Raw genomic sequence first — 23,662 nt, forward strand, 5'->3', positions numbered from 1 at the left:
TATCGTGTCGTGTGTTATCGTGTACGGGTATACATGATATTGTAGGTCCCTTTCCGGAGGATGACGAACCTAAACCTTGTTATACAAACCCACTAGCGAGTGCGGAATCCAAGCTAGCAAGCAAACCGGGATGAAGCAAGTAGAAAGACAAACACACAAAGGTTCACCGATTAACACCACTGTATTAATACGTATGAAGGTTCCGGTTACAAGCACAATGTTTACAAATCTAACTTGCAAACTCTCACTATGTGTGTGTGTGTTTCGGACAGAATGCTCTCAAAGAAACTCTCTATCTTTCTGTGTGCATCTCCCTTCACACATACACTGCATGGGTATATATATACCCAGCCCAGGTTGTCATGTCCGAAGGATTCGATAGATGGTCGAAGGATCATCTATCGACTACAAAGCTTTCGAAGGATCGGTATTCACCTCGAAGGATGATCTATCGATCATCCATTCGAAGGTTCATCTTTCGAGTTCATCGAAGGATCAGCATTATCCTTCGATGTGCATCCTTCGAGCCAGACAAATGACAACCAATAACTAACTGTTTGACCAAGTCAATCCGGAGGATGGTTGACTCGGTCAACTTACAGACTAACTAGGACATCGTTTACATATAGACCGAATACAGACAAAGTACAGACACAAGTGCACCAACAAACTCCCCCTTGGCTGTAGCTTTGTCTCGAACTTCGATGGTCTTTGGTCTTCGAGTTCTCAAAACTCTGATGTCCTTTCAAGTCTTCAATGTCGAAGGATCTTCAAAGTCTTCACGTCTTGAAAGCAGAGAGTGTATCTACAAACTACCCGTATCATGTAGGAAGTGTGTTGACAAACTCCCCCTTAACATAAGCTCCCCCTTGAGTTATGCTCGTGAATGACTTGATCTTTATGAAGTGAGATCCTTGTGGTGTTGATGATGGCCAGCGGCAACTCGATCATCTTCATCTTTTGAGCGCCTTCTCGTCGTGTCTTCATTCCGAAGCTCGTCATCGACCATGTTCTCCTAGCCTTTAGAATCTGCACATGTAAGAAATCTAAACGCATAATGAGAACAACTGCTTGGAATTGTTAGCATAAACAAATGACACACGTATGACCATGTCACAATCAAACACCGTCCGACAGTTTGAAAGTTTTATAAATTTCTCAATTTTAGATTTAACTTTCAAAATTTGCAAATTTCGACCGTTTATGAAGATTTAGTCAATTCGGTTTTCGTTCAGGTTTCAGGTAACGAAGACTCGAGCTCCAACATCGTACGATCGAAAATAAAGTAGAAAGAAAATCTTTTTGGCTTTTATAAAGTTTATATTAAAACTTACCTAAAATCTTTTTGGTATTTTTGAAATTAAAAGGCAACAATTTTAATATCCTTTGAGTGTTATCAAACGACATCACCGCTAATGTCGTGCTGATATGCACCAAACGACGAAACTGTTTAAAAGAAAACAATAAAAGTTAAGCAGTAAATAAATAAATATATACAGACATTCTTTTTGCGAGTTTCGAGGGTAAGAGAATCATATCAGTGTACGGTCATGTCAAAACACTCTTGTTGTTCAATTAGTTAACATTAAAATAAGCATCCTATAACAATTTTCGGTATTGTTGTCCACTTAAGCTCAACTTATCAGATGTAATCATGGCGAGGGGATACGTTAAGGTATGATTTATACTTACCGACCGGTGTTCATCCACATCACGACACATTCCCGTATCAAGGTATGCACGAGAGTTCATCTTACCGGTGAGTATACCGATTATCATCTGTTTGACCGTATAAGCTGTGAGATACTCACTTATTTTGATTTGAAAACAAGCCCTATGTGATATAATCACTTATTGATGAGGAACTTGATTTTCTTATGCATGAGGGCACAGGTGTAAGTCCGTGAACAGGTCAGTACTTCCGTACAGCAGAGAGACGAACTTGACACCCGGATAAATGTGATATTTTATCACTTATTTGATATGGACATGTGATTGTTTATCACTTATTGAGGTCGAATGCAGTATGTATTATGTACACGTATGTATAGTATCATGGAAGATCTAGACTTGCGTCCCCGTTATTTTTCGGTAAAAGATACAACCATGATACCCAGATGATAAGCAGCATAAAGACCGAATATCTCAGAACCTCGGCAATCTATCAAACGAAATTTCGGTACTAAGACCATATGCCAATGAATGGTTCCCACCTGGTCTTCAGTCGATTTAAGATTTATATCACCCTGCACACTTTAAAATGATTGTGAGCCTACCGATACATCTTATATAGAGCTGCTTATCGTTTTACATTTAAGGTTTAAAGAGGTTTGGATAGACCACTGATGTACTATCATTTTCTCTTTTGCTCGCCAGGAAACTCATTTTTGTTTTTCTATTGTTTTTGTGTTTTTGAAATTTTTCGATGTTTTTGGATTTTCAGATTTTCGGATTTACTCCCCCTAAAATCAATAAACTGAGACAAATTTAAAACACACAAAGATATTTACAAAAATGATTTTCCGATGTTGGTTTACTCTTGCTTGACCTTAATGCCGTTTACCAATAATAAGAAGTCAAATCTAGATTTGTCAAAAGCTTTGGTAAATAAGTCGGCACGTTGGTCATCGGTGTGGACCTTAACAACATCGATTAGCCTTTTCTCAAAGCAATCACGTATGAAGTGATATTTGATTTCGATGTGTTTGGTCTTTGAATGCTGCACAGGATTTTTAGTGATATCTAAAGCAGCAGAATTATCAACGTAAATAGGAGTAGTTAGGAATTCAAAACCGTAGTCCCGCAATTGTTGTTGGATCCAAAGAACTTGGGAGCAACAACTTGAGGCAGCAATGTATTCAGCTTCGCATGTTGATGTAGCGACGCATGTCTGCTTCTTGCACTGCCATGTGACTAGGCGATTTCCTAAAAACTGACATCCAGCCGTTGTGGATTTGCCGTCGATTTTGCATCCGCCAAAATCAGAATCACTGAAAGCTATCAATTCAAAGTTATTATCCCTAGGGTACCACAGACCGGTGTCAGGGTACGCCTTCAAATAACGAAAAATCCTTTTGACAGCTGCAAGATGTGAGGCCTTCGGGTTAACTTGATATCTGGCAAGCAGGCACGTTGGGTACATTATATCTGGCCTTGATGCTGTGAGGTACATAAGGGATCCGATCATTGCGCGGTAGTATGAAGGACTAACAGCTTCACCCTTCAAGTCAGGAGTAATTCCGTGATTAGTTGGCAATGGGGTACCAATGGGCGTTGCATCGGACATCTGGAACCGGCTCAAGATGTCACCAACATATTTAGTCTGATGGATGAATATCCCAGACTCCATTTGTTGCACTTGTAGGCCCAAGAAGAAATTCATTTCCCCCATAGCACTCATCTCGAATTTATCCTGCATAATGCGCTCGAAATTCCTACACAAAACATCATTAGTAGAACCAAAAATAATATCATCAACGTATACCTGAACCAGAAGAAGATCTCCATCTTGTTCTTTGATGAAGAGAGTACAATCGATAAGACCTCTTCGAAAACCGTTCTCCAGCAGATATGTAGATAAGGTTGCATACCAAGCTCGTGGCGCTTGATGAAGACCATAGAGAGCTTTGTTGAGCAACCAAACCCGATCGGGATGGACAGGATCTTCAAAACCTGGAGGCTGTTCGACATATATCTCTTCTTCAACCACACCATGTAGAAATGCACTTTTGACGTCCATCTGATAAACCTTGAATCCTTTGAAAGACGCATAGGCTAGAAAGATTCGAATTGCTTCGAGACGTGCAACAGGTGCATACACTTCGTTGTAGTCGATCCCTTCAATCTGACGAAAACCTTGAACGACTAAACGAGCTTTGTTCCGAATAACCACTCCACGGTCGTCTTTCTTGCATTTGAAGACCCATCGAGTGCCAATCTTCTTGTAGTTCTCAGGTTTTTCAACAAGCTTCCAAACACCAAGCTTTTGAAATTGCTGTAATTCTTCCTGCATGGCTTCAACCCAAGCACTGTCTTTCAATGCTTCTTTCCACGATTTTGGTTCTTCTTGTGACACGTAACACGCGAAGGACCAGTCATTCTGTTGGCCAGATTCTCTTATAGCTGAATACAAACCAGCATTCCGGTTGTTTCTCAGCTGATTACGCGTCTGCACACCGCGATGGACATCTCCTATTATGTTCTGCTGGGGATGGGTATCGTGAATCCTCATTTCAGGATTATCTGGCACACGAGCATTGATACCCAAATTGGTAAGATTAAGATCAACAACCAACTCCACACCAGGAATGTGTGTAGAAGTGGATGCATTCCCTTCAGCAGTGTCTACATTCTGCATATGAGGTGTATCACCAGAGGCACCTTGAACAGGAGCAGCTGGAGCCGAAGATCCTTCAGCTGCATCATGATATTCATCATCTTCAGAAGAGTCATTATAATCAGCAGCATCTTCATAAACCTCATTTTGAACCATATTGTTGACAGACGAAGAAGCTTGAGGGTCAACAACAATAGGTCTAACCAAAGGCGAGACAGCAGCGTTGTCACTTTCCAACAACATCCTAGTCGCTGCTGATTCTTCGTCAAAGGTTGGCAGATTGAAGGAGTCAAATAGTCCATCATAATCGAACATCCACGGATCACCCGGAGCCCTAACAGGACTCGTGTACCTTTGAACCCTAACTTCACTCCAAAGCTCAATCTTTTTGGTAGCTAGATTCCAAACACGAAAATTCGGAGTAGCATATCCAAGGAAGAAACCCTCGATAGCTCTTGCACCAAACTTTCCATCCGGCTCAATCATAGTACATGGAGCACCAAACGGTTCAAGGTAAGAAATATCCGGTTTCCTTTTCTGAAGGAGTTCGAAGCAAGTCTTGCCATGTCTCTTTACTGTAAGAACTCTGTTTAACGTGTAGCATGCAGCCGATACAGCCTCCCCCCAGAATTGAATAGGGAGTTCCGACTCTACTAACATTGTTCTTGCAGTTTCGATAATTGTTCGATTCTTCCTCTCTGCGACACCATTTTGTTGTGGAGTATAACGAGAACTGTACTCATGAAGAATGCCTTTAGAAGTACAAAACTCATCCATAACTTGATTCTTGAATTCGGTTCCATTGTCGCTTCGGATCCTTTTCACTTTCAACGAATAGAGATTCTCCAACATTGTAAGAAGATCCTTGAGGATGCCAGGAGTCTGACTCTTGTGTGCCGTGAAGGATACCCAAGAAAATCTAGAATAATCATCAGTAACCACTAGACAATAAGCATCTCCGAATGTTGTCTTGTGCTTCATAGGTCCAAAAAGGTCCATATGAAGACGTTCGAGAGGCATGCTGACAGTGTTGATTTTCTTCAAAGGGTGAGACTTCTTTGTTTGCTTCCCTTTTTGGCACGAGACACAGATATCTTGTAGATGAAAACTTCTCACAGGCACACCATTCACAAGATTATTTTTCACCAAATGGTTCATCTTTCTCAAGTGAACGTGTCCCATTCTTCTGTGCCAAGATATAGACTCCTTTTCTGTGGCTTTTGAGACAAAGCAAGTGACTTGTGCAGATGTTGTAATCGCTTGGCTCATGTCGAGAATATAAAGATCATTAACTCTCGGAGCCGATAAGAGAATCCATTCTTGTGGAATTTTGAATCCAGGTTTCAGCACATAGCAGCCGACATCATCAAAATGCACGGTGAATTTCTTATCGCAGATTTGCGACACACTGAGAAGATTGTGATCAATTTGCTTAACATAATTGATCTTATCGAAGCACACGATGCCGTTGGAGATACTTCCCTCTCCAGTGATAAAACCGCCTTTGTCACCCGCAAAAGCAACATACCCTCCTCTAATATTTCTCACGTCGTATAGGAGCCGTAAGTCGCCAGTCATGTGCCTGGATGCTCCACTATCAACAATCCAATGACTATTAATAGTTCCTCCTAGAACATCCTGCACATGTCATTTAAAACATCAGTTGAGAATGGGGACCCAAGCCTTAGTGGTCTTGGGTCGTCCCTGAGCATCACGAAACGTGATGTCAATCTCTTGATGGTTTTCGAGAACAATTGCTCCCCCTGAATTGTCACCTGACTTAGGTAACCAAGTTCGTCTTTGCCTACCAGTTTTTGAAGATTCTGGTTTTACAGGTTGTGACACACTTGGTTCCCTTTGAACTGTTTTAACCTCAGATTTTAAAGCTTTTTCCACAGTTTTCATGTTCTTACGTCGTTGTTTAGTTTCTTGTTCTTTTACAGTTCGTTTATCATGTTTATGTGAAACTGACCGACGTTGAGGATGAATTGTTTCAGGTGGAGCTTTTTCAACAAATTTACTCTTCGGAGCATTTGGGCAGTTTCTGATGATGTGCCCAATTTCTCCACATTTAAAACATGTTCTCCTTTCAACAGATTTTGGAGAACTTGATTGACCACAAGATGTCGAACTCGTGGAACCCGAGGTACTAGCCTTTTCATCACACCCATTTGTGCGTTGAGTGTAATTGTTATCACTGTTACGCTTTAAGATTGTTACTTGTTTTACAAAATCCGTGTTAGATTTGTTCTCAAACGTTTCAATCTTATCAGTACCCTTGGATGACACGAACTTGACATCTTTTGCTTTCTTTTGAAATCGAGCTCCTTTTGTTTCAGACTTCATCTGAGAGACCTTATGCTTTTGAGCTCGTTTGACTGGTTGTTTACCATTAGAAGCAGTAGGTTGTTGAGTGGTTGAAGATTTTTGTTTACCAAACTGTTTTCTAATCTCAGCCTTAGGAATTGGATCACATTGTGTTACCACAATTCCCGGAAGAGTTTTTCCCAAAAATTTGTTTGTGTTGTCTTCAAAGACTTTGTCAATCAAGGATTTGTTTACATTTTTAATTGGGAAAACGTGATCTGAGTAGATTTTATTATCTCCAACCAAGGTATACAACACATTACTGCTTTTAACAGTAGACACACTTGTCTCATTAACCTTGACAGAATCAATCACTTGCTTCTTAACAGATGGAACATCAGGAGTATCAGGATCACAAAGAATGTGATTCTCTCGTGGAATAACTACTCCTTTCATCTTGTTAAGTGATTTATCCCGTTCACCTACATCCACTTCTGATTCATCATCCGATGTCTCATAGTCCTCGATAATTGGAGGACTTTGCTTCACTGATGATGAAGTTTCTTGTTGCTCAGAAGATGTGTTTGAAGAATTGTCCGGTTTGAACCCTAGGCCAGCAGCAAATTCCTCAACATCAAGAGGCACACTGGGTTCATACCGAGGCATTTCCTCCTCATCAGGCATCTTGGTATAATTGTTCATCAAAGGGGGCGGACATTTCTTGTACCCTATGCCTTTCTGATTTCCCTTCGGTTGTTGAACATCGATGATGTGATCAAGCACAAATTGGGAGTTAGAATAACTATCCAATTTTTGTTTGATCGCATCATGCTCGCATTGGGCAATGGCTAATTGCTTTTTAGTTTCTTCCACAATGTTAATATATTCATTTATACTTACTTGCTTGTGGTAAACTACTTTGTTAACCTCAGACACATTTTTCTTTAATGTTTCTATTACAGATTTAAATTCTTTTTCATTCCGAGTTAAAGCCATGTTCGCCTCTTTGCATTTCGACAGTTCAATAACCAAATTCTGATTATGACTATGAAGCTTTTCTGATTCAAGCTTCATATCAGCACATGATTTACAAACACTAGGAGCAGGAGGTTCAGAATATACCTGACTAGAAGAGGCTGAACCGTTTGCCATAAAGGCAGTTTGAAAAGAAAAAGATCCGTCTTCAGAAAAGAACTTCTCCATTTCCTTTGATGCAGTAGCCGCCTTCCTAATCAGAATTGATTTCTGACATTTAAGCTCATCAGCTTCATTCAGTAGATCCTGAATATCATCACCTCCTTCCTCCTTCACATCAGACTCTGAGTGATTATCCCCAGAAACAGAGCCTTCTTCATCAGAACTTCCAGAATAACCAGAACTGTCATCACTTCCAGAAGACTCTTCTTTATGAACATGCTCGATGATCTTTGCATAACAAGCTGTTCCACTTCTCTGATCATCATCACCAAATTGCACAGACCAGTCACATCCCTCATCTGCTTGAACAGCCAGAGCCCGATTGGGATTTGAAGTTCCAGGCTGGCCTTGATTGTTATTCACTGCCACCATCCTCCTTTCACGGTTCTCTTGCTGGGCATTCACATTTGTAGTACTCGTCTGGTTTCTGAAAGGGTTGTGATTGCCATGTTTTGTTGGTAGAGTGCACTCACGTTTGAAGTGCCCTTTATTACCACAGTTGAAGCATGTCACGGCGTTGATATCAAACCCATACTTCGTATCTTTCTTTCCTTCCAACGAAGTTCTACCAGTACGAGCCATGAAGTCTTTGGCCCTTCTAACCGCACTTGCAAAAGCCCACTTAATATCCATCAACTCCATTTCTTCCTTGTCGATCTGCTGATAATCTTCATTGGTCATGTTGATGTTTCCAAGCTGACCTGCTACCAATCCACAGTAAGCACTGACCATTGTATTAATAATTTCCATGTGCTCCTTAGCAACTTCAATGCTGAGGTGTGAAAGGTTTGAATTATCGACTCGGATTGTGTGAGGATTTTGAGGTTGAGGATTGTTTGTATAATGAGCCTGCTGTTGTTGTTGTGGAGGTTGGACTTGTGGCTGTGTTGGAACAGGAATGTAAGACCTCAGATCGAATTGAGGTTGTGGTGGAGCAGCTGTTGACTGAGGAAACGGAAAAGAACTTGTGTTGGACACAAATGCAGTTTGCAGCTTAGGTTGCTGTTGTTGAGCTGCAGCGGATCTTGCCAAAGCATCGAAGCCTGGAAGGTACATTTCTGTATTCTGAGGAGCTGGAGCATGCCTTGCTTTTCTGATTTCTTCATCATTTTTATGTTCCAGCTTCTGAATGAACTCGTAGATGTTAACCGTGTCTAGAGTTCCAGTGTGCTTCAACAACTCAATAAATGAACTCCATTTTGGAGGCAAAGCGTCAGCAAACCTATTCACCATGTCTTGTTGAGTAGAAACAACCCCATAAGCACACATTTCACTGATCAGATGATAGAAACGGGTTGTCATATCATTTAGAGTTTCGTTTTCCAAAAACTGAAACGACTCAAACTCTTTCTTCAACAAATCATGACGAGACTTTCGAGCAGCTGCATTGCCTTCTCCTCTAGCTACTAAGGCATCCCACAACGTTTTCGTGGTCTTGCAGTAGGAGAACTGATGATAGATATCTTTGTTGAGTGCTTGTGTAAGTGTAGCAAAGGCCTTTTTCTCCAATTCATAAGCCTTCTTGTCATTTTCCAGCATGTTGGCATAACCTTCTGAAGTGGACGCAGCAGTTTCAAGATTGGTATTGAACGCATTGATGAAACACGTCCAAAGATCGGTGCTTTGCCCTTGGACATACGTGTGAAAGCGGTTTTTCCATGATGGAAAGTCATTCATATGATTCAGCTTTAGTGGACGATTGTTGCTGCCCGTTTCGCTTTCACTAATCAAAAGGTTTTGAATGCTTTGACTTTGATTGGATACCAAAGCCCATTGACTTGGACTGATTGATGGCGGTGGAAACATACTTTTTGCCCAAGCATCAGCAGAAGTTAGTTCTTGACTAGATTGTGAGTTCAAACTCCAATCCCAAGGACTTGTACAACTCATTTTGATCAAATATTAATAGATAACCTACACAAACACAAACTGTTAAATGCAAACAGACCCGAAATGAAAGATACAACCTGGTTCGAAAGATCAATACTTGTTCGAATGATCAACAGTGTTCGAACGATCACTGTTGAGTTTCGAACAATGACTTCGAAAGATTGACTTCGAAAGACTGACCACACGAAGGATCCTTATCTTTCGAAAGATGATTTCGAAAGATTCTCCTTATATTTCGAACACAGATCTCGAAAGATTCACCAACACGAAGGATCCTTATCTTTCGATGAGTAATAGTAGCTCGAAAGATGTATCCTTCGAAAAGATTCCTTGGCTTGAAAGATAGAACACAGGCTTCGAAGGATATTCGAAGGATGGGTATCTGTCGAGCCTCCTTGATCGAAAGATTATCTTTCGATGTCGAAGGATGTCTTTCGAAGAGCTCTGACACAACTGAAAAGATGACAGGTTGATGAAAAAGGTGACAGGTTGGTGTACCAACTTTCGGCAGAAGGGATGTTCTGCACACGATTTTTCACCAACTTTTTGACTTTCAAACAAGATTTCCCAAAAAGGCAAATCTTATCCAACAAGTCCAGTCACCGGAGATAACCGGAATCTTGGCCGGAAAATTCAAAGTCACTTAAAAACAAGTTTTCAAGTTACCCAACCCAAACTAGAACACTCCCGAAGGTTTAGAACTCGTTTTTCAGTTTTAAGATACAAGAAAAACCACCAAAACGGGTGCTAAACCTAGTGTCCAAACACACCAAGAACTTGAACAAACCCGGTTTTAAACAAGGTAAAGAGCCACAACTCTGATACCACTTGTAGGTCCCTTTCCGGAGGATGACGAACCTAAACCTTGTTATACAAACCCACTAGCGAGTGCGGAATCCAAGCTAGCAAGCAAACCGGGATGAAGCAAGTAGAAAGACAAACACACAAAGGTTCACCGATTAACACCACTGTATTAATACGTATGAAGGTTCCGGTTACAAGCACAATGTTTACAAATCTAACTTGCAAACTCTCACTATGTGTGTGTGTGTTTCGGATAGAATACTCTCAAAGAAACTCTCTATCTTTCTGTGTGCATCTCCCTTCACACATACACTGCATGGGTATATATATACCCAGCCCAGGTTGTCATGTCCGAAGGATTCGATAGATGGTCGAAGGATCATCTATCGACTACAAAGCTTTCGAAGGATCGGTATTCACCTCGAAGGATGATCTATCGATCATCCATTCGAAGGTTCATCTTTCGAGTTCATCGAAGGATCAGCATTATCCTTCGATGTGCATCCTTCGAGCCAGACAAATGACAACCAATAACTAACTGTTTGACCAAGTCAATCCGGAGGATGGTTGACTCGGTCAACTTACAGACTAACTAGGACATCGTTTACATATAGACCGAATACAGACAAAGTACATACACAAGTGCACCAACAGATATGCCAGCCCTACCCACACGGGTGGAAAACTCTCTGCCCTCATCACCACGCCACCACAAGGGGTGGTGTTCCCGGCGTGGAAATGCCACCACGCCACTTTCACGCCCACACCGTGTGGTCTAAGGTGAGCTCTCTTGTTGGTTTGGTTTTAGGGATGACAATCAAATCCAAACTTGATGGGTAAACTAGAAACCCCACATATTTAGGATGGGTTTGGGTCGTGTAATCGCGTTTAGAATAGTTTTTTTTTTATTTTTTTCACGGGTTTAAGATTTATTGATATACTCCTTTACCCAACCTGATTACCTTATAAAATGTACTCATTTAGGTGATATAATTTCTTTAATTTTTTAAATTATGTATGTATATGATATATTCATTTTTTTCTTTTTTTATTAAAGCAACTAAAAAGCCATCTAATAAAGTACACTTTCTCTATGTAATATGTAATTACTGTGGAACATCTAGATTTTCAATTTGTTATTATATAATATTCTATTCTAATATTCTAATTTGCAACATTTTGTTGCATTAAAGGTTGTACACCATGCTATGTTGGTGTTGTGTGCATTCAATGGTTGTACAAAAGCATTATTTATAATAATAAGTAGTAATATATTGCATTATTGTTTGTACCATTTGTATTGAAATGTATATGGTTGTTTTGAAGAAACTATGAGTCGGTTAATTTCCGTTATTTTACTAATTTCATGAAAATAATGTTAAAAAGCGAGAGACGGTTAATCATGCATCATGTGGTGATGTTGATAGCCGAAAGACAGGGGGTACATGCACTAATTGGTTTTTGTCCCAATTGCGGAGTGTTTTGTGCCTTATGTCCAAGACTTGATGCAAAACAACTATCGAGCGGGGTCTCACTTGGAAGCAGACTCTTTATTTCTACGGTGTAGAGGTAAGACTATCTACATCTTACTCTTCTAAGACCCTACCTTGGTTTATGTATTTTACTTTCTAAAACTGGGTTACTCAAACGTCTGATATGAAGTTGAACCCCGACCGCAAGGCGGCGGGTCCTCTTTCTAGTTCTTATGCTAATAATCGTCAAAAATTGGCATACATTATTTTTGTCATCTATACATTTAAGTATTTTACTTATATACATTTAGGTATTTTATTTATGTACATTGTAGTTGTTTGATATGTTTTTATAATGCTAATGCTAAATTAATTGATTAGTAGGTATTCGTTAGATACCCGATGAGTATGGGTCGGCTATACCCAACATGTATTTTTTTTTTAAATTAACAGGTTTACCCGAAACCCGAAGGTATACCTGATACCCTAAAGGTATTTACCTGATAGAAACCAGACAGGTTTGGAATAAACTTATCTAACTGGGTTTGGGGTTGGGATTACCTAAACCCGACCCATTGTCATCCCTACAGTTGTTTAGCTTCATTTCAACTAAGTCAAATTTGTTGTTTATAAGACTGTGTGAAACGATCTCACGCCTAGGTGAGGTGGCAAATGTGAAGGGTGTGACCGATGTTAAATACCACCCATATGGGCATTAGTGAGAGTTGTATGGTTGCAGGCGTGAAGGGAGCAACGGGGTTGAGCTAAAAGTGGGGTGTGTGGACCAATTTGGATTAATCATGTTCGGAAGGTAAATAGAAAAAACTTTAATATGTCGGAGTTCGTCGAAGATCAGCCAAAGGGTCAACAGACCCCATACCACCTCAGACCCTCCCCTAGATCCGCAGATGTCACTGTGATAAATCAGAACATTATTTTGATTGTAGTTGATTTCTTTGTTGACTTGTAATTTTTGTTGGAAGATATACTTATAATTACAAAAGACATAAACAAATGAGTAAAAAGCCAACATAAACCACAAAACAAAAGGAAAAAACCAAATGATCACACAATTAACTTGCATGTTTATTTTTAACATATAGATTGTCATATTAGCATATTATATTTTACATGTGACACATTAGCTATAAACATTATAGTATAAGTCATTTTATAGTTATGTTCAAATTTTAACAAGTATAGAGACTATAATATGTAAAAGTTGGGTAAAGAGACTTTTGCAAAGAAAAAACGAAAAGAATGTTGGTTTTTTGTGATATTTTTCGTTTATATATCCAAGTATTAAATAGCGCAACAATACAAACACACCAAAAAATTCATTTAATCTGTTTTTTTTTTTTTTTTTTTTTTTTTTTTGCTTTATGGTTATTTGATTATAAGTTTTTTATGTTTTGAGTAATATTTACATGTTAAGATGATAAACTAATCAATTTTGGTATAATTGTATTAAACTTTTAGAAGTGTAACAACATTGATAAAGAACAAATTTTCTAACCATGTTTAAAGCTTATATAAAGTTTGAAAATTTAGATGTACTGGTCAGTCTGTATATTATGATATTGGGGACAATTTCTTACAATTTAAATTACTCTAACGAGTAATCACTTACTATTCCTCATGCAACATATCATTTTGACAATTGTTAGTAACTAATCTCTATATCTTTACAACATTATATTGTTCCTCATGCAACTTATCATTTCGATAATTGTTAGTGATAATCTCTATAAACTTTAGAACATTATACGCTATTGACCATCAGGGGCGTAGCTTAGTTGATACCCGGGGGTGCACCCACCCTTCCAATGTTTCGGTTAGAAGTGTAAAATTTCCGATTTTTCATCAAAAATTTTTAAAATTATAAAGGATCGCCCCCCACAATTATTTTGCCTAAATATTTATATAAACTGGGTCCCATGACCCCCCCCCCCCCGGTCAAGCTACGCCATTGTAGACCATGATTTAGTGAATGAGGACAATGTCATGACATTAGTCGTAACAATTAATGTTAGATCCTGGCTTAAACAAACTGGTAAGATATACAAACTAAAGACAAGAAAAACGTCTAAAAAGTAGGATAAATGAAGACTAATTGCAAAAGATGCTTACAATAAAGTATTTGGAAAATTAATCCCAAATAACGTCACGTTAACTAATTAATCAACTAGTACTTTACTACGTAACTAAACTTAGCTTAATTCATGACATGGGGACTATTCATCGACCAAACATTAAATTTCTCAAGAGTAATGCTCTCTGTACCATTGTTAAATAGATACAAATGTGCATTTCTCCCCACTGCTAGTGTCGGATAAACCCTTGATGTTATAACAGTCATTCCACCTTCCCCGAAGCTTTCTACAACTGAATGATCGATCAAGATCCTAAGTGAAAGCTTCTTTTTGCCAATATCAACATCCACAAAACCTGCAAATGGTGGTTTATATACCTTCTTGTTCAACGAGGAACTGTCTCCAAACAAAACAAAACAGAAACAAAACATTAGTAATGAAATCATGTAAGAATTTTTCTTTTTCAACGAAAGAATTTACATGCCTTTCAAATAACATGTTTATAAAAAATTTCTTTCATCTAACACTATTAAGGGAATAAAGTGATACTAGAGAATATATCTTAATTAACTCTAGCCCAAGGCTTTCGAATTTAAAGGGCTTTCATTATTTAGTGGCCTAAAACTTTCTTCGGTGAGCTATACTATAGAGCTGCCCTTGACACACACACTCATGTAGAGAGAGAGAGAGAGAAACAGAGATATTACTGTGTAGCGTCTGAACACATAAGAATTTTATGTTTGTCGTCTAGAGTCTTGAATACCCTAAAGAATACAGGAGTGTATTCTTCGAGTTTCTTAGAGGCCAACGTTAAGACTCCAAACGGCCCTAACCCGCCTTGTTTAGTACCCTTGATTCCACATATCTCCATTGCAAGATTTTCGGAGGGTAATTTGGACCATTCTGGATCAAAAGTCTCAGCTTCATCCAAGCTAGAAAACGTAAATGTCACTTCCACATCCGCCTGTGTTTGATCATGTGTTACATAAAAATCATATTCTTATCGTTATTAATGAAATCAGTTGTATTACAAGTACAAAAACATAAAGTACAAACCTGGGCAACTGTAATTCCATTGACCTCAAGCATCTCTCCCTTGTTGAGTGTCACATCGGTTTGGTGCAGCCTATCACCTCTTAAGCTTTCCAATTCATGAATTGGCCATTGCACCAACTGCTTTCCACTAGGATGTAACCATACCATACGTGGAATCAACTACACAAAATAAAGTCATAAAGATAAAAAAGCTATAAATCATAAGAATACTACAACTATTTTGTACACAATGTAAAATTTTGTTTGAAATACAACTATTTTATAAGGTGATTACCTGAATTCCAGCCCATCCCTTTGTGGTATCTTCTAACGCGGTGCTTGACTCATTAGCCCACCCCCACAAAATCCTCCGGTTTTGGCCCGGGTCAAAGAATGTTTTTGATGCATAAAAGTTTCCATAATCGTATCTTAACCCAGCCCAACCATCAACAAAAGTGGTGCCAGGGTAGTATTTATCCTTGATTGTGTTATATGTCCCAATCGTGTAATACTCAAACCTAGTCGCATCAAGACTAACTTTGAAAACATGTTTAACTCCTCCTTCTAGCGTCGAGGTCTCCAACCCGTTTGTTCCACATGTTGATACGGGGTAAAAGTCCGGACATTCCCACATGTCGGTGTCAGGTTTGTCATGAAATGTATGTTTGGCCTTAGTCCATTTAACAAAATCTCGGCTCCTATACAAATATGCAATGCCACGATGATTATGTTTACTTCCTATAATCATTTTCCAACGACCATTGTTGAACCAAGCCGTTGTGGGGTCACGAAATGATGACACGTTCTCATGAGTTGGTTTCACTATTGGGTTGTCATCGGGTTTGATCCATTCCTTGAGAAAGGGATCTGAATAGTTTGCAGGTATTGCATAGTTTTGGACTTGGTAGCCTGGTTTTGGTTTTTTGGCAATTATTCCAGTGTACAAAATAACAGGTTTGTTTCCTGGTAGAATTGTGGCCGAGCCAGACCAACACCCGTACTTATCAAAAGGTTTTGATGGTGTGATTGCTGGTTTTAACGAAATCCAATTTATCATGTCTTTCGATACCGAATGTGCCCATACAATATTGCCCCACACTGCACCTTTTGGGTTATATTGATAGAACAAATGATAGTATCCCTTGTAATACATTGGTGCTACAAATAAAAAAAAACTAGTTAGAAACTATTTAACAAAAGTAACAATATATAATTAATCACATATGATGAAAACAAGAGAAATAAACTCACCGTTTGGGTCTACATTGATTCAATATGTTACACATCATGCAAAAAAAGGCAAAGAAAACCATTAGTAAATCGCATATTAAGTTATAATGAAAAGGACAAGTGATATAAGAAAATATTTTCTTGGCAAAAATATAATTATATATTTAATAATTTAGTTTTATTTAAGGATTTTTTAGGTAATATAGTAATTGAAAGAGCTCCTGATCTCTTTCAGTTCAATTTTCCACAAAAAAGATGTGTGAAGATCATATATTCATATCTTAAACAATACACCTCATATGATATATTTGATTTTAGCCTAATGTTTCACAAAAGGTATGTGAAGATCATATATTCATATCTTAAACACGTTATATGATATATTTGATTTTAGCCTAATCGTCAATGAGATTGTTTTGTTGACCGTTCAAACTATATCCGTTTTCTTTATTGGATACTATAACTGACAGATACAAATTCATACTTACTATTAATAGGATAGTATGGGTAGAGACAAGAATGGTCAAGGTAAGTTTTTTTTATATAAAATTCAAGTTTAAAAAAAATGTATGTTAGATTCTAGTTATATTTGGTAGAGAAGAAACTAGAGTTATAAGTATACTATGATGTATTAGCTTTTATGTGTGTTTTCTTTATTTTAAAGTAATAATCAGTGTTTTCAGATTCGGGTCGGCTGGTCGGACCGGGAATCGGAGGTTGAGCCGGTCTGGTTCATGGTATCGGGCCGGAAATGCCTTGAACCGGAGTTGAACCGGCGACCCGGCGGTTGGACCGGGAAACCGGCCGGTCGGACCGGTTTTTGGAAGGGTTGGACCAGTTTTTATATATTTTTCAGATTTAACCCTATTAATTTTTATAATATTACGATACCTCCGATTCTTACGTCCGGTCCGACCGGTCGGACCATTGAACCGGTAAGAAGACCGATTCAACATCCGGTCCGATTCTGAAAACATTGGTAATAATTATTCCATAAGCTATGTATTTAACTTTAATAATATACTCTTAAATCCCTAAAATAGTAAAGATGGAATAATATGCGGGACCAATACAAACCATGAATTTTTTTAAAGTATTTTTTCCTCAAATTTACAAAATTGATGTGTGTGCATAGGACACGTTGGTGTATGTATATGGTGCATGTGTATACACTTTTTTGTTGGTCAATACATTTCAAGAATGTTGACTTTGAACATTTCTTTGAAAAGGTAACAAAACACATCGGTTAAACAAACTCTTATTGAATACTTACCAAGTAAAACAAGAAAAAAAATTGTTAAAAACAAGACTAAATTACGATTTTTGCCTTTATAGTTTGGGCACTTTTAACTCCCTTAATTTAAAAGGGAATTTTTTAACATCTGAACTTCAAATATCTTTTTTTTTAACCCGTTTGAACCTTATCACTAATCTCATTCATTTTCTTAGTTAGAAACCAATCATGTACCCCTCACATGAAAGGCATTTATGTCAATTGGCCTAGATAAAGTGAGTGGGCCACTATTTAATCCAGTGTTTTTAGACCCGGACCGGACCGGCCGGTCGGATCGGGAACCGGAGGTTGAGCCGGTCCGAGTCATGGTATCGGGTCGGAAATATATTGAACCGGAATTGAACCGGTGACCCGGCGGTTGGACCGGGAAACCGGCCGGTCGGATCGGTCTTTGGAAGGGTTGGATCGGTATTTTATATATTTTTTTTCAGATTTAACCCTATTAATTTTTGTAATATTTACGATACTTTCCGGTTCTTTCGTCTGGTCTGACCGGTTGGACCATTGAACCGGTAAGAAGACCGGTTCGACGTCCGGTCCAGTTCTGAAAACATTGATTTAATCTATTATAATCAAATTTTTTAATGAAGTAAAAAGAAGTAAATTACTTTAATGGACATAACGTAAGGTGCACATGACCAGTTTGATGGATGGTGTTAGTGGTAAGGGCTAAAATAGTTAGATAAAATGATGTTCAGAATACAAATGTCAAAAGATTTTTTTGGGCTAATAGGTAAAAGTGAAACAACCACAGAGATTAAAATTGTAATTTACTCTAAAAAGAGACATAACAAAATCACTAATTTATTGCCTATGATATCTACATCTAGATTTGATTACATAAAACTACACCAAAACCTACACACACATATGAGAAGTATACACATGAATTCAAATATGAAAGAATTCAACATCCATACATACATATCGTCTTAAAAAAAAAGGGACATTTAGTGTTTTGAAGAAAAATTAGAAGGGTCTTTTGCTTTATATATGAGATAAATTAAACGTACCATTGATCCAGTTTTGTTTAGGCTGAAAGTGATAACCAGTTCTGTAAACTTGATCAACGTTCTTTGTGGTCATAACTTTATAGTTGATGTACTCTTTATGAAAAGCCATAACTCCTCCATTGATGTTATCCAACATTGGAAACAAACACACCACGAATGCAATTACACAAAATAGTTTACTAGAAACCCTCATCATTATAAAATATTAGGTTTCTTATGGAGAAAAGGACACCAAAACGTGTATCTGAAAGGGGAAAATTGATGAGGAATGAAGGATAGTTTTAGGTGGATATGTTGTATTTATAGGGAAAGGTTGTTTACTTGTATATTGCATGTGGATAAGTTTTAATAGATGGATATATTTTCCAAATAATGGGAATTGTGTTAAACTTTAGTGTGCTTCATGACTTCATCACTATGACTTCTGAGCTAAGGGCCCACTAAACTAAGCCCAAAATGACTACACAAAGTTAGTTAGAGATTTTTTCGATTGACTAATTTTTTTAACTAACAAACATACAAAAATGGGAATTTTAAAATGAGTTAACTACCATTTTCGTTCCTATAGTTTGTACAATTATGCCAGCTCATACTAAATTTCAAATTTGTATCATTTATGTCCCTGACATTCTTGAAATATGTCATTTTCGTTAAGAAAACATGAGTTAACTGTCATTTTCGTCATTCTAGTCTGTCCAATTATTTGATTCAACTTATTGGACGGAATTGGCATGTATTAAGAATGTCAGAGACGGTAATGGTACAAATTTGAAATTTGGTCTGGACTGATATAATTGAACAAACCACAAAGACGAAAATTGCAGTTAAGTCTTTTAAAATTAATCCATGTGTGTAAGTGTGTAGTTTTCTGAATGGCGGGAGTTTTTATAATACTAGCATTCTAGCAAGGAGTTTAGAAAGAGAAATTACACCAATCATTCCAATCTAAAAGATAGTTTTTTCTCTTTATTCTTTAATCGAATGAAGGCCAACGATTTTATCTCCTCTACACTACTAGTTCTTCAAGAAGGTGTTTTTCGCCCTGAATATTTTCTTATTTCTGGGGTTACAAATGCACCGTAGAGTAGACAAAAATAACACGCATTATTATATACACGCCTTGAAAAATAATGCTACATAATAATATTATTATTATTGTATTAAAAAACAAAGCTATATATGGTGTTTGTAGTCCGAAATCTCGTATTCGATAAGTAATAAAATAATTTTGTGGCGATGACAAAAAAATACGTATATTCGGATCATGGTATTATTATTTTTTTTTTATAAACTGAATATTTAATTTCTTAGCATTTGTCTGTGCAGATGAATATTGATTAGTCGTTCTGTGTCTAGTTATTAGTTAATGAGTTTCCCACTTTACTAAATTAGTATTCACTATTTATTTGTTGTTTTATGTGGAATATTATAACTAGCGTTTACCTATTTAAAACTTGTTTGGTTAATATGTTTTGGTATTATATTAAATGGATATATAACAATGGAGGTTCATTTGAGTTCATATTTTGCTTAATAAAGACTAATACTTTGTTAAAATTAGCAACAGATTATTTAGGACGTAATTCAATATTCAGAAGGGGATGGTGATGCAGTTTGTTGTTCGTCTACCTGCTATCCTTATGTAATTTACCCTGATGATTGGAATGAAACAAAAAATAAAATTTTCAAACCGACCAATAAACCTTTAAGGCTCGGTTTGTAGGTTCAACCAGTCTTAGACCACCCGTAGTGGTTAAGAAAAATAATGCCCCCATCATGGGGCATTATCCGACACGTGTCATCCCAGTCAGCATGGGGCGTTATTGCAAAAGTGGCATAGTGGGAATAATGCCTAATAATGCCCCTTCCAATCATTAAAAAAAATAAAATAAAAAAAAAAAAAAACCAATCTATTCTCTCATTGGCCATTCAAACCAAAGTCAAGCCATCACAATCTCATTTTGGCGTTTTAATAAACACGCCGGTTACATTTTTTTTCAAAAATAACGCCTACCGTAATGGGGGTGGGGGCGTTTCCGGGCGTTTTTTTTGTCAATTTTTTTTCAAAAAAACGCCCCACTACAGGTGGTCTTACAACCGACATGTTCAACACGTTCAGATGGGACAGTTCAAATAGACTCAAGTGGACCAATTATGTAGTTGGTTCCTGATCAACCAATACGATTATAGAATCAATTAGTTTTGTCTACGTAGCAAATAGTTACATGGGTTTTAGTTTTCTAAATGCTAATAATTAGGAGTTCAGTCAAATACCTTCACATTTGGTTTTCAAGTTTAGTTATAAATCATAAATTACTTTATAACTCAGTAAAAACTGGCATGTTTTGTATGGAGTTTTTTTTCTTCAAAATCTCCTTGATATTTGCCAATTTTTTAGAAAGTTCTAACAAATCAAAACAATACTTTGTCTATTATTATTGTTATATTAAGCCTTAAATATTATCATTATTAATTCGTTTTTTTTTTTCAATTCAGGTTATTACAGTTAAGAGAGGGAGGAGTAGTGATATCTAATTACCCAAGCTAAAAAATAAAAACTAAAAGCAATAAAATCTATAAAATTTAACAAGTATATAAAAAGATAAAAGCCAATGATCTCTAGATCAAGTGGTGGAGGACTTGCATTTCTCTTGAGAGATGCAGATTCGACTCCCACTTGGTGTAGAGTGAGGCACTGTTGGGCAGTGATAGGAGACCCAGGAAAACCTGAGTTGGATCCTTGAGCCAAATGGGTTTTACCGGTAATTTCACCGTCGTGCCTACGGGCGGGTGGGTTACGGGTTTTCCCCGGAATTGGTGGTGGACTCGGGTTACTCTCGGAGTACTCCGTTTGTCCAGTGGGTGCCCCGAGAGTGCTCGGGATTGAGTTTGTTGGCCGTTCAAAAAAAATATATATAAAAAGATAAAAGATATCTTAACCATGATCAATAATCAATGGTTTACTACCAATAGTCACCACAAGAACAAACACCTTCCCGGACATGGTGAAACCTCTTTGCATCCCGGACAACGATCTCCCTTCGTTCAACAACCGACACGAACTTCATAAACGTGTGACAATCGCCACACACTCGAAGATTCTTAGTCATACGGATCACTGTCCCCTCGGGTGTACTTATAAGCCCATACGCAATCGCAAGCTTCTCACTATGCGCATACAAATTTCCCAATTTAAGCTCCTCATTCACATCATGCAGAACAACTTCTGTATCAGGAACATACCCACAATCCTCCAGTTTCCGTACCAGACTCGTAAGCTTCTCATAAATCTTGTTAGATTCACAATGCAAGTGATCGCCACTGCTGAATTTATGGACCTTGTTTTGCGCTTCGACCCATGTAAAACCCGGTGTCTTTTTAAGGTTTTGGTTGGTCATTTGTGCGCGAATTTTTGCCATATTTTCCCACTTGCCTGCTTTCGCGTAAATGTTGGAAAGCATGACGTAATGACTGGGATTGTGAGGCTGGATTTCGAGAAGAGATTCGGCTGCTTTTTGTGCCATTTCAACGTGATTATATATTCTGCACGCGCTAAGTAACGCAGACCATAAACCTACGTCTTTCTCAACCTTCATGTTTTCAATCATATCGAAAGCTTGATCTAGTTTTCCCGCACGGCCTAATAAGTCAACCATGCACGTGTAGTGCTTCACGTCCGGTTTTACAAAGTACTGTTCTTGCATCAATGAGAAAATGTTAAGACCATCTTCAACTAAACCCGAGTGGCTACAAGCATATAGAAGTGAAACGAAGGTGACGTTGTTTGGTTTGATTCGGTTTTTTGACATTAAAGGAAACAATTCGAGTGCTTTTTGTCCTTGCCCGTGATACCCATAACCTGCAATCATCGTACTCCATGTTATAACGTTCTTATCTCTCATTTTATCGAATATCTCACGTGCGGAATCAATGCTGCCGCATTTCGCATACATGTCAATCATTGCAGTCCCGAGAATCACGTCTAACGAGTGGTGTTGTTTCTGTATAAGATCATGTATCATTTTAGCTTTATTCATGGCACCTAACTTCGCACACGCGTTTACAACCGTCACCATGGAAATCTTATCAGGCACAATCCCGCCGTGTTCCTGCATCTGATCAAACAAAACTAACGACTCAGCAGCGTTTCCACAAGCCGCGTATGCACCAATCATAACAGTCCATGTTGTAAGGTCTTTGTCTTTCATCGTATCGAATAACTTTCGTGCATCGTCTATAACACCACATTTTGCATACATGTCCACGAGTGCCGCACAAATGAAAGCATTCATATGCAACCCAAATTTATACACGACGTGATGAACCACTCTACCCATTTTCAAATCCTGCGTATTGCGACAAACCCGTGTGATAGCGGGCAAGGTGTATGCATCCGGCCGTTGTCCAGACCTCAAATATTCTTTAAATATGTCAAAACAGTTTATATAACTACCAGCTTTAGCAAACCCACCAATCATAACACTCCAAGACACCGGGTTTCTTTCAGGCATTTTATCAAACAGGATACGTGCATCATCAAGAGCATTGTAACGTACATACATATATAAAAGCTTGTTAATTAAAAATGGGTCATTGATCAGGCCGTTAATGGATAAATGGGCGTGAAGGGGTTTAATCTGTTGAAGATTTTTGCAGTTAATTAGGGCGGAAATGTAGAATTTTGGGTCCGGATGTGATGGTTGATGAACTTGAATTTGGGTAGTGAGAATTGGGGTTTTCTGGCGATTGGATTGATGAATTGACTGGTCGTCATCAAGATTTGATAAGGCTGAAGCAAGAGAACAGATGTTTTGGGGTTTAAACGATTGATTTGCAGTTAACAATGTTTGATTTTTGAGTTTGTGCATGTTTGGCTTAGCTTATTTTCAACTTATTGAAAAGGACTTTTGGGAAAAAAAAGTCAGGATTTCCTGACTTTTGGAAACTTCAAAGGACTTTTGCCTTTTGAACATGGAGGGCTCACAGTTGCT

The 23,662-nt window shown here is 38.0% G+C and overlaps 2 protein-coding genes across 2 annotated transcripts; both read right to left on the bottom strand.

Moving 5' to 3' along the window:
* Window positions 1-14,145: 14,145 nt before the first annotated feature.
* On the bottom strand, window positions 14,146-16,292 carry LOC110939934 (beta-fructofuranosidase, insoluble isoenzyme 3). The gene is made up of 4 exons (XM_022181500.2): window positions 15,430-16,292; window positions 15,156-15,314; window positions 14,807-15,063; window positions 14,146-14,495 (listed from the first exon to the last, which is right to left on the bottom strand). The coding sequence occupies exons 1-4, from the start codon at window positions 16,285-16,287 to the stop codon at window positions 14,222-14,224; spliced, it is 1,548 nt and encodes a 515-aa protein (XP_022037192.1). The 5' UTR covers window positions 16,288-16,292; the 3' UTR covers window positions 14,146-14,221.
* Window positions 16,293-21,496: 5,204 nt separating this feature from the next.
* On the bottom strand, window positions 21,497-23,657 carry LOC110939933 (pentatricopeptide repeat-containing protein At2g33760). The gene has a single exon (XM_022181499.2). It carries the CDS (start codon window positions 23,537-23,539, stop codon window positions 21,635-21,637), a length of 1,905 nt encoding a protein of 634 aa, XP_022037191.1. The 5' UTR covers window positions 23,540-23,657; the 3' UTR covers window positions 21,497-21,634.
* Between the last annotated feature and the right edge of the window lie 5 nt (window positions 23,658-23,662).

The sequence above is a fragment of the Helianthus annuus genome, chromosome 5 (genome assembly GCF_002127325.2).
Source record: "Helianthus annuus cultivar XRQ/B chromosome 5, HanXRQr2.0-SUNRISE, whole genome shotgun sequence".
NCBI lineage: Eukaryota > Viridiplantae > Streptophyta > Magnoliopsida > Asterales > Asteraceae > Helianthus > Helianthus annuus.

Excerpts from the sequence above, each read along its gene's own strand:
- LOC110939933 (XM_022181499.2), bottom strand. The coding sequence starts at position 23,539 with ATGCACAAACTCAAAAATCAAACATTGTTAACTGCAAATCAATCGTTT.
- LOC110939934 (XM_022181500.2), bottom strand. The coding sequence starts at position 16,287 with ATGTATTACAAGGGATACTATCATTTGTTCTATCAATATAACCCAAAA. Across the intron at positions 15,315-15,429 it reads AGGGATGGGCTGGAATTCAG|TTGATTCCACGTATGGTATG; the intron begins GTAATCACCTTA and ends TATTTTGTGTAG. Across the intron at positions 14,496-14,806 it reads ATGTGTTCAGACGCTACACA|TTCCTCGTTGAACAAGAAGG; the intron begins GTAATATCTCTG and ends GTTTGGAGACAG.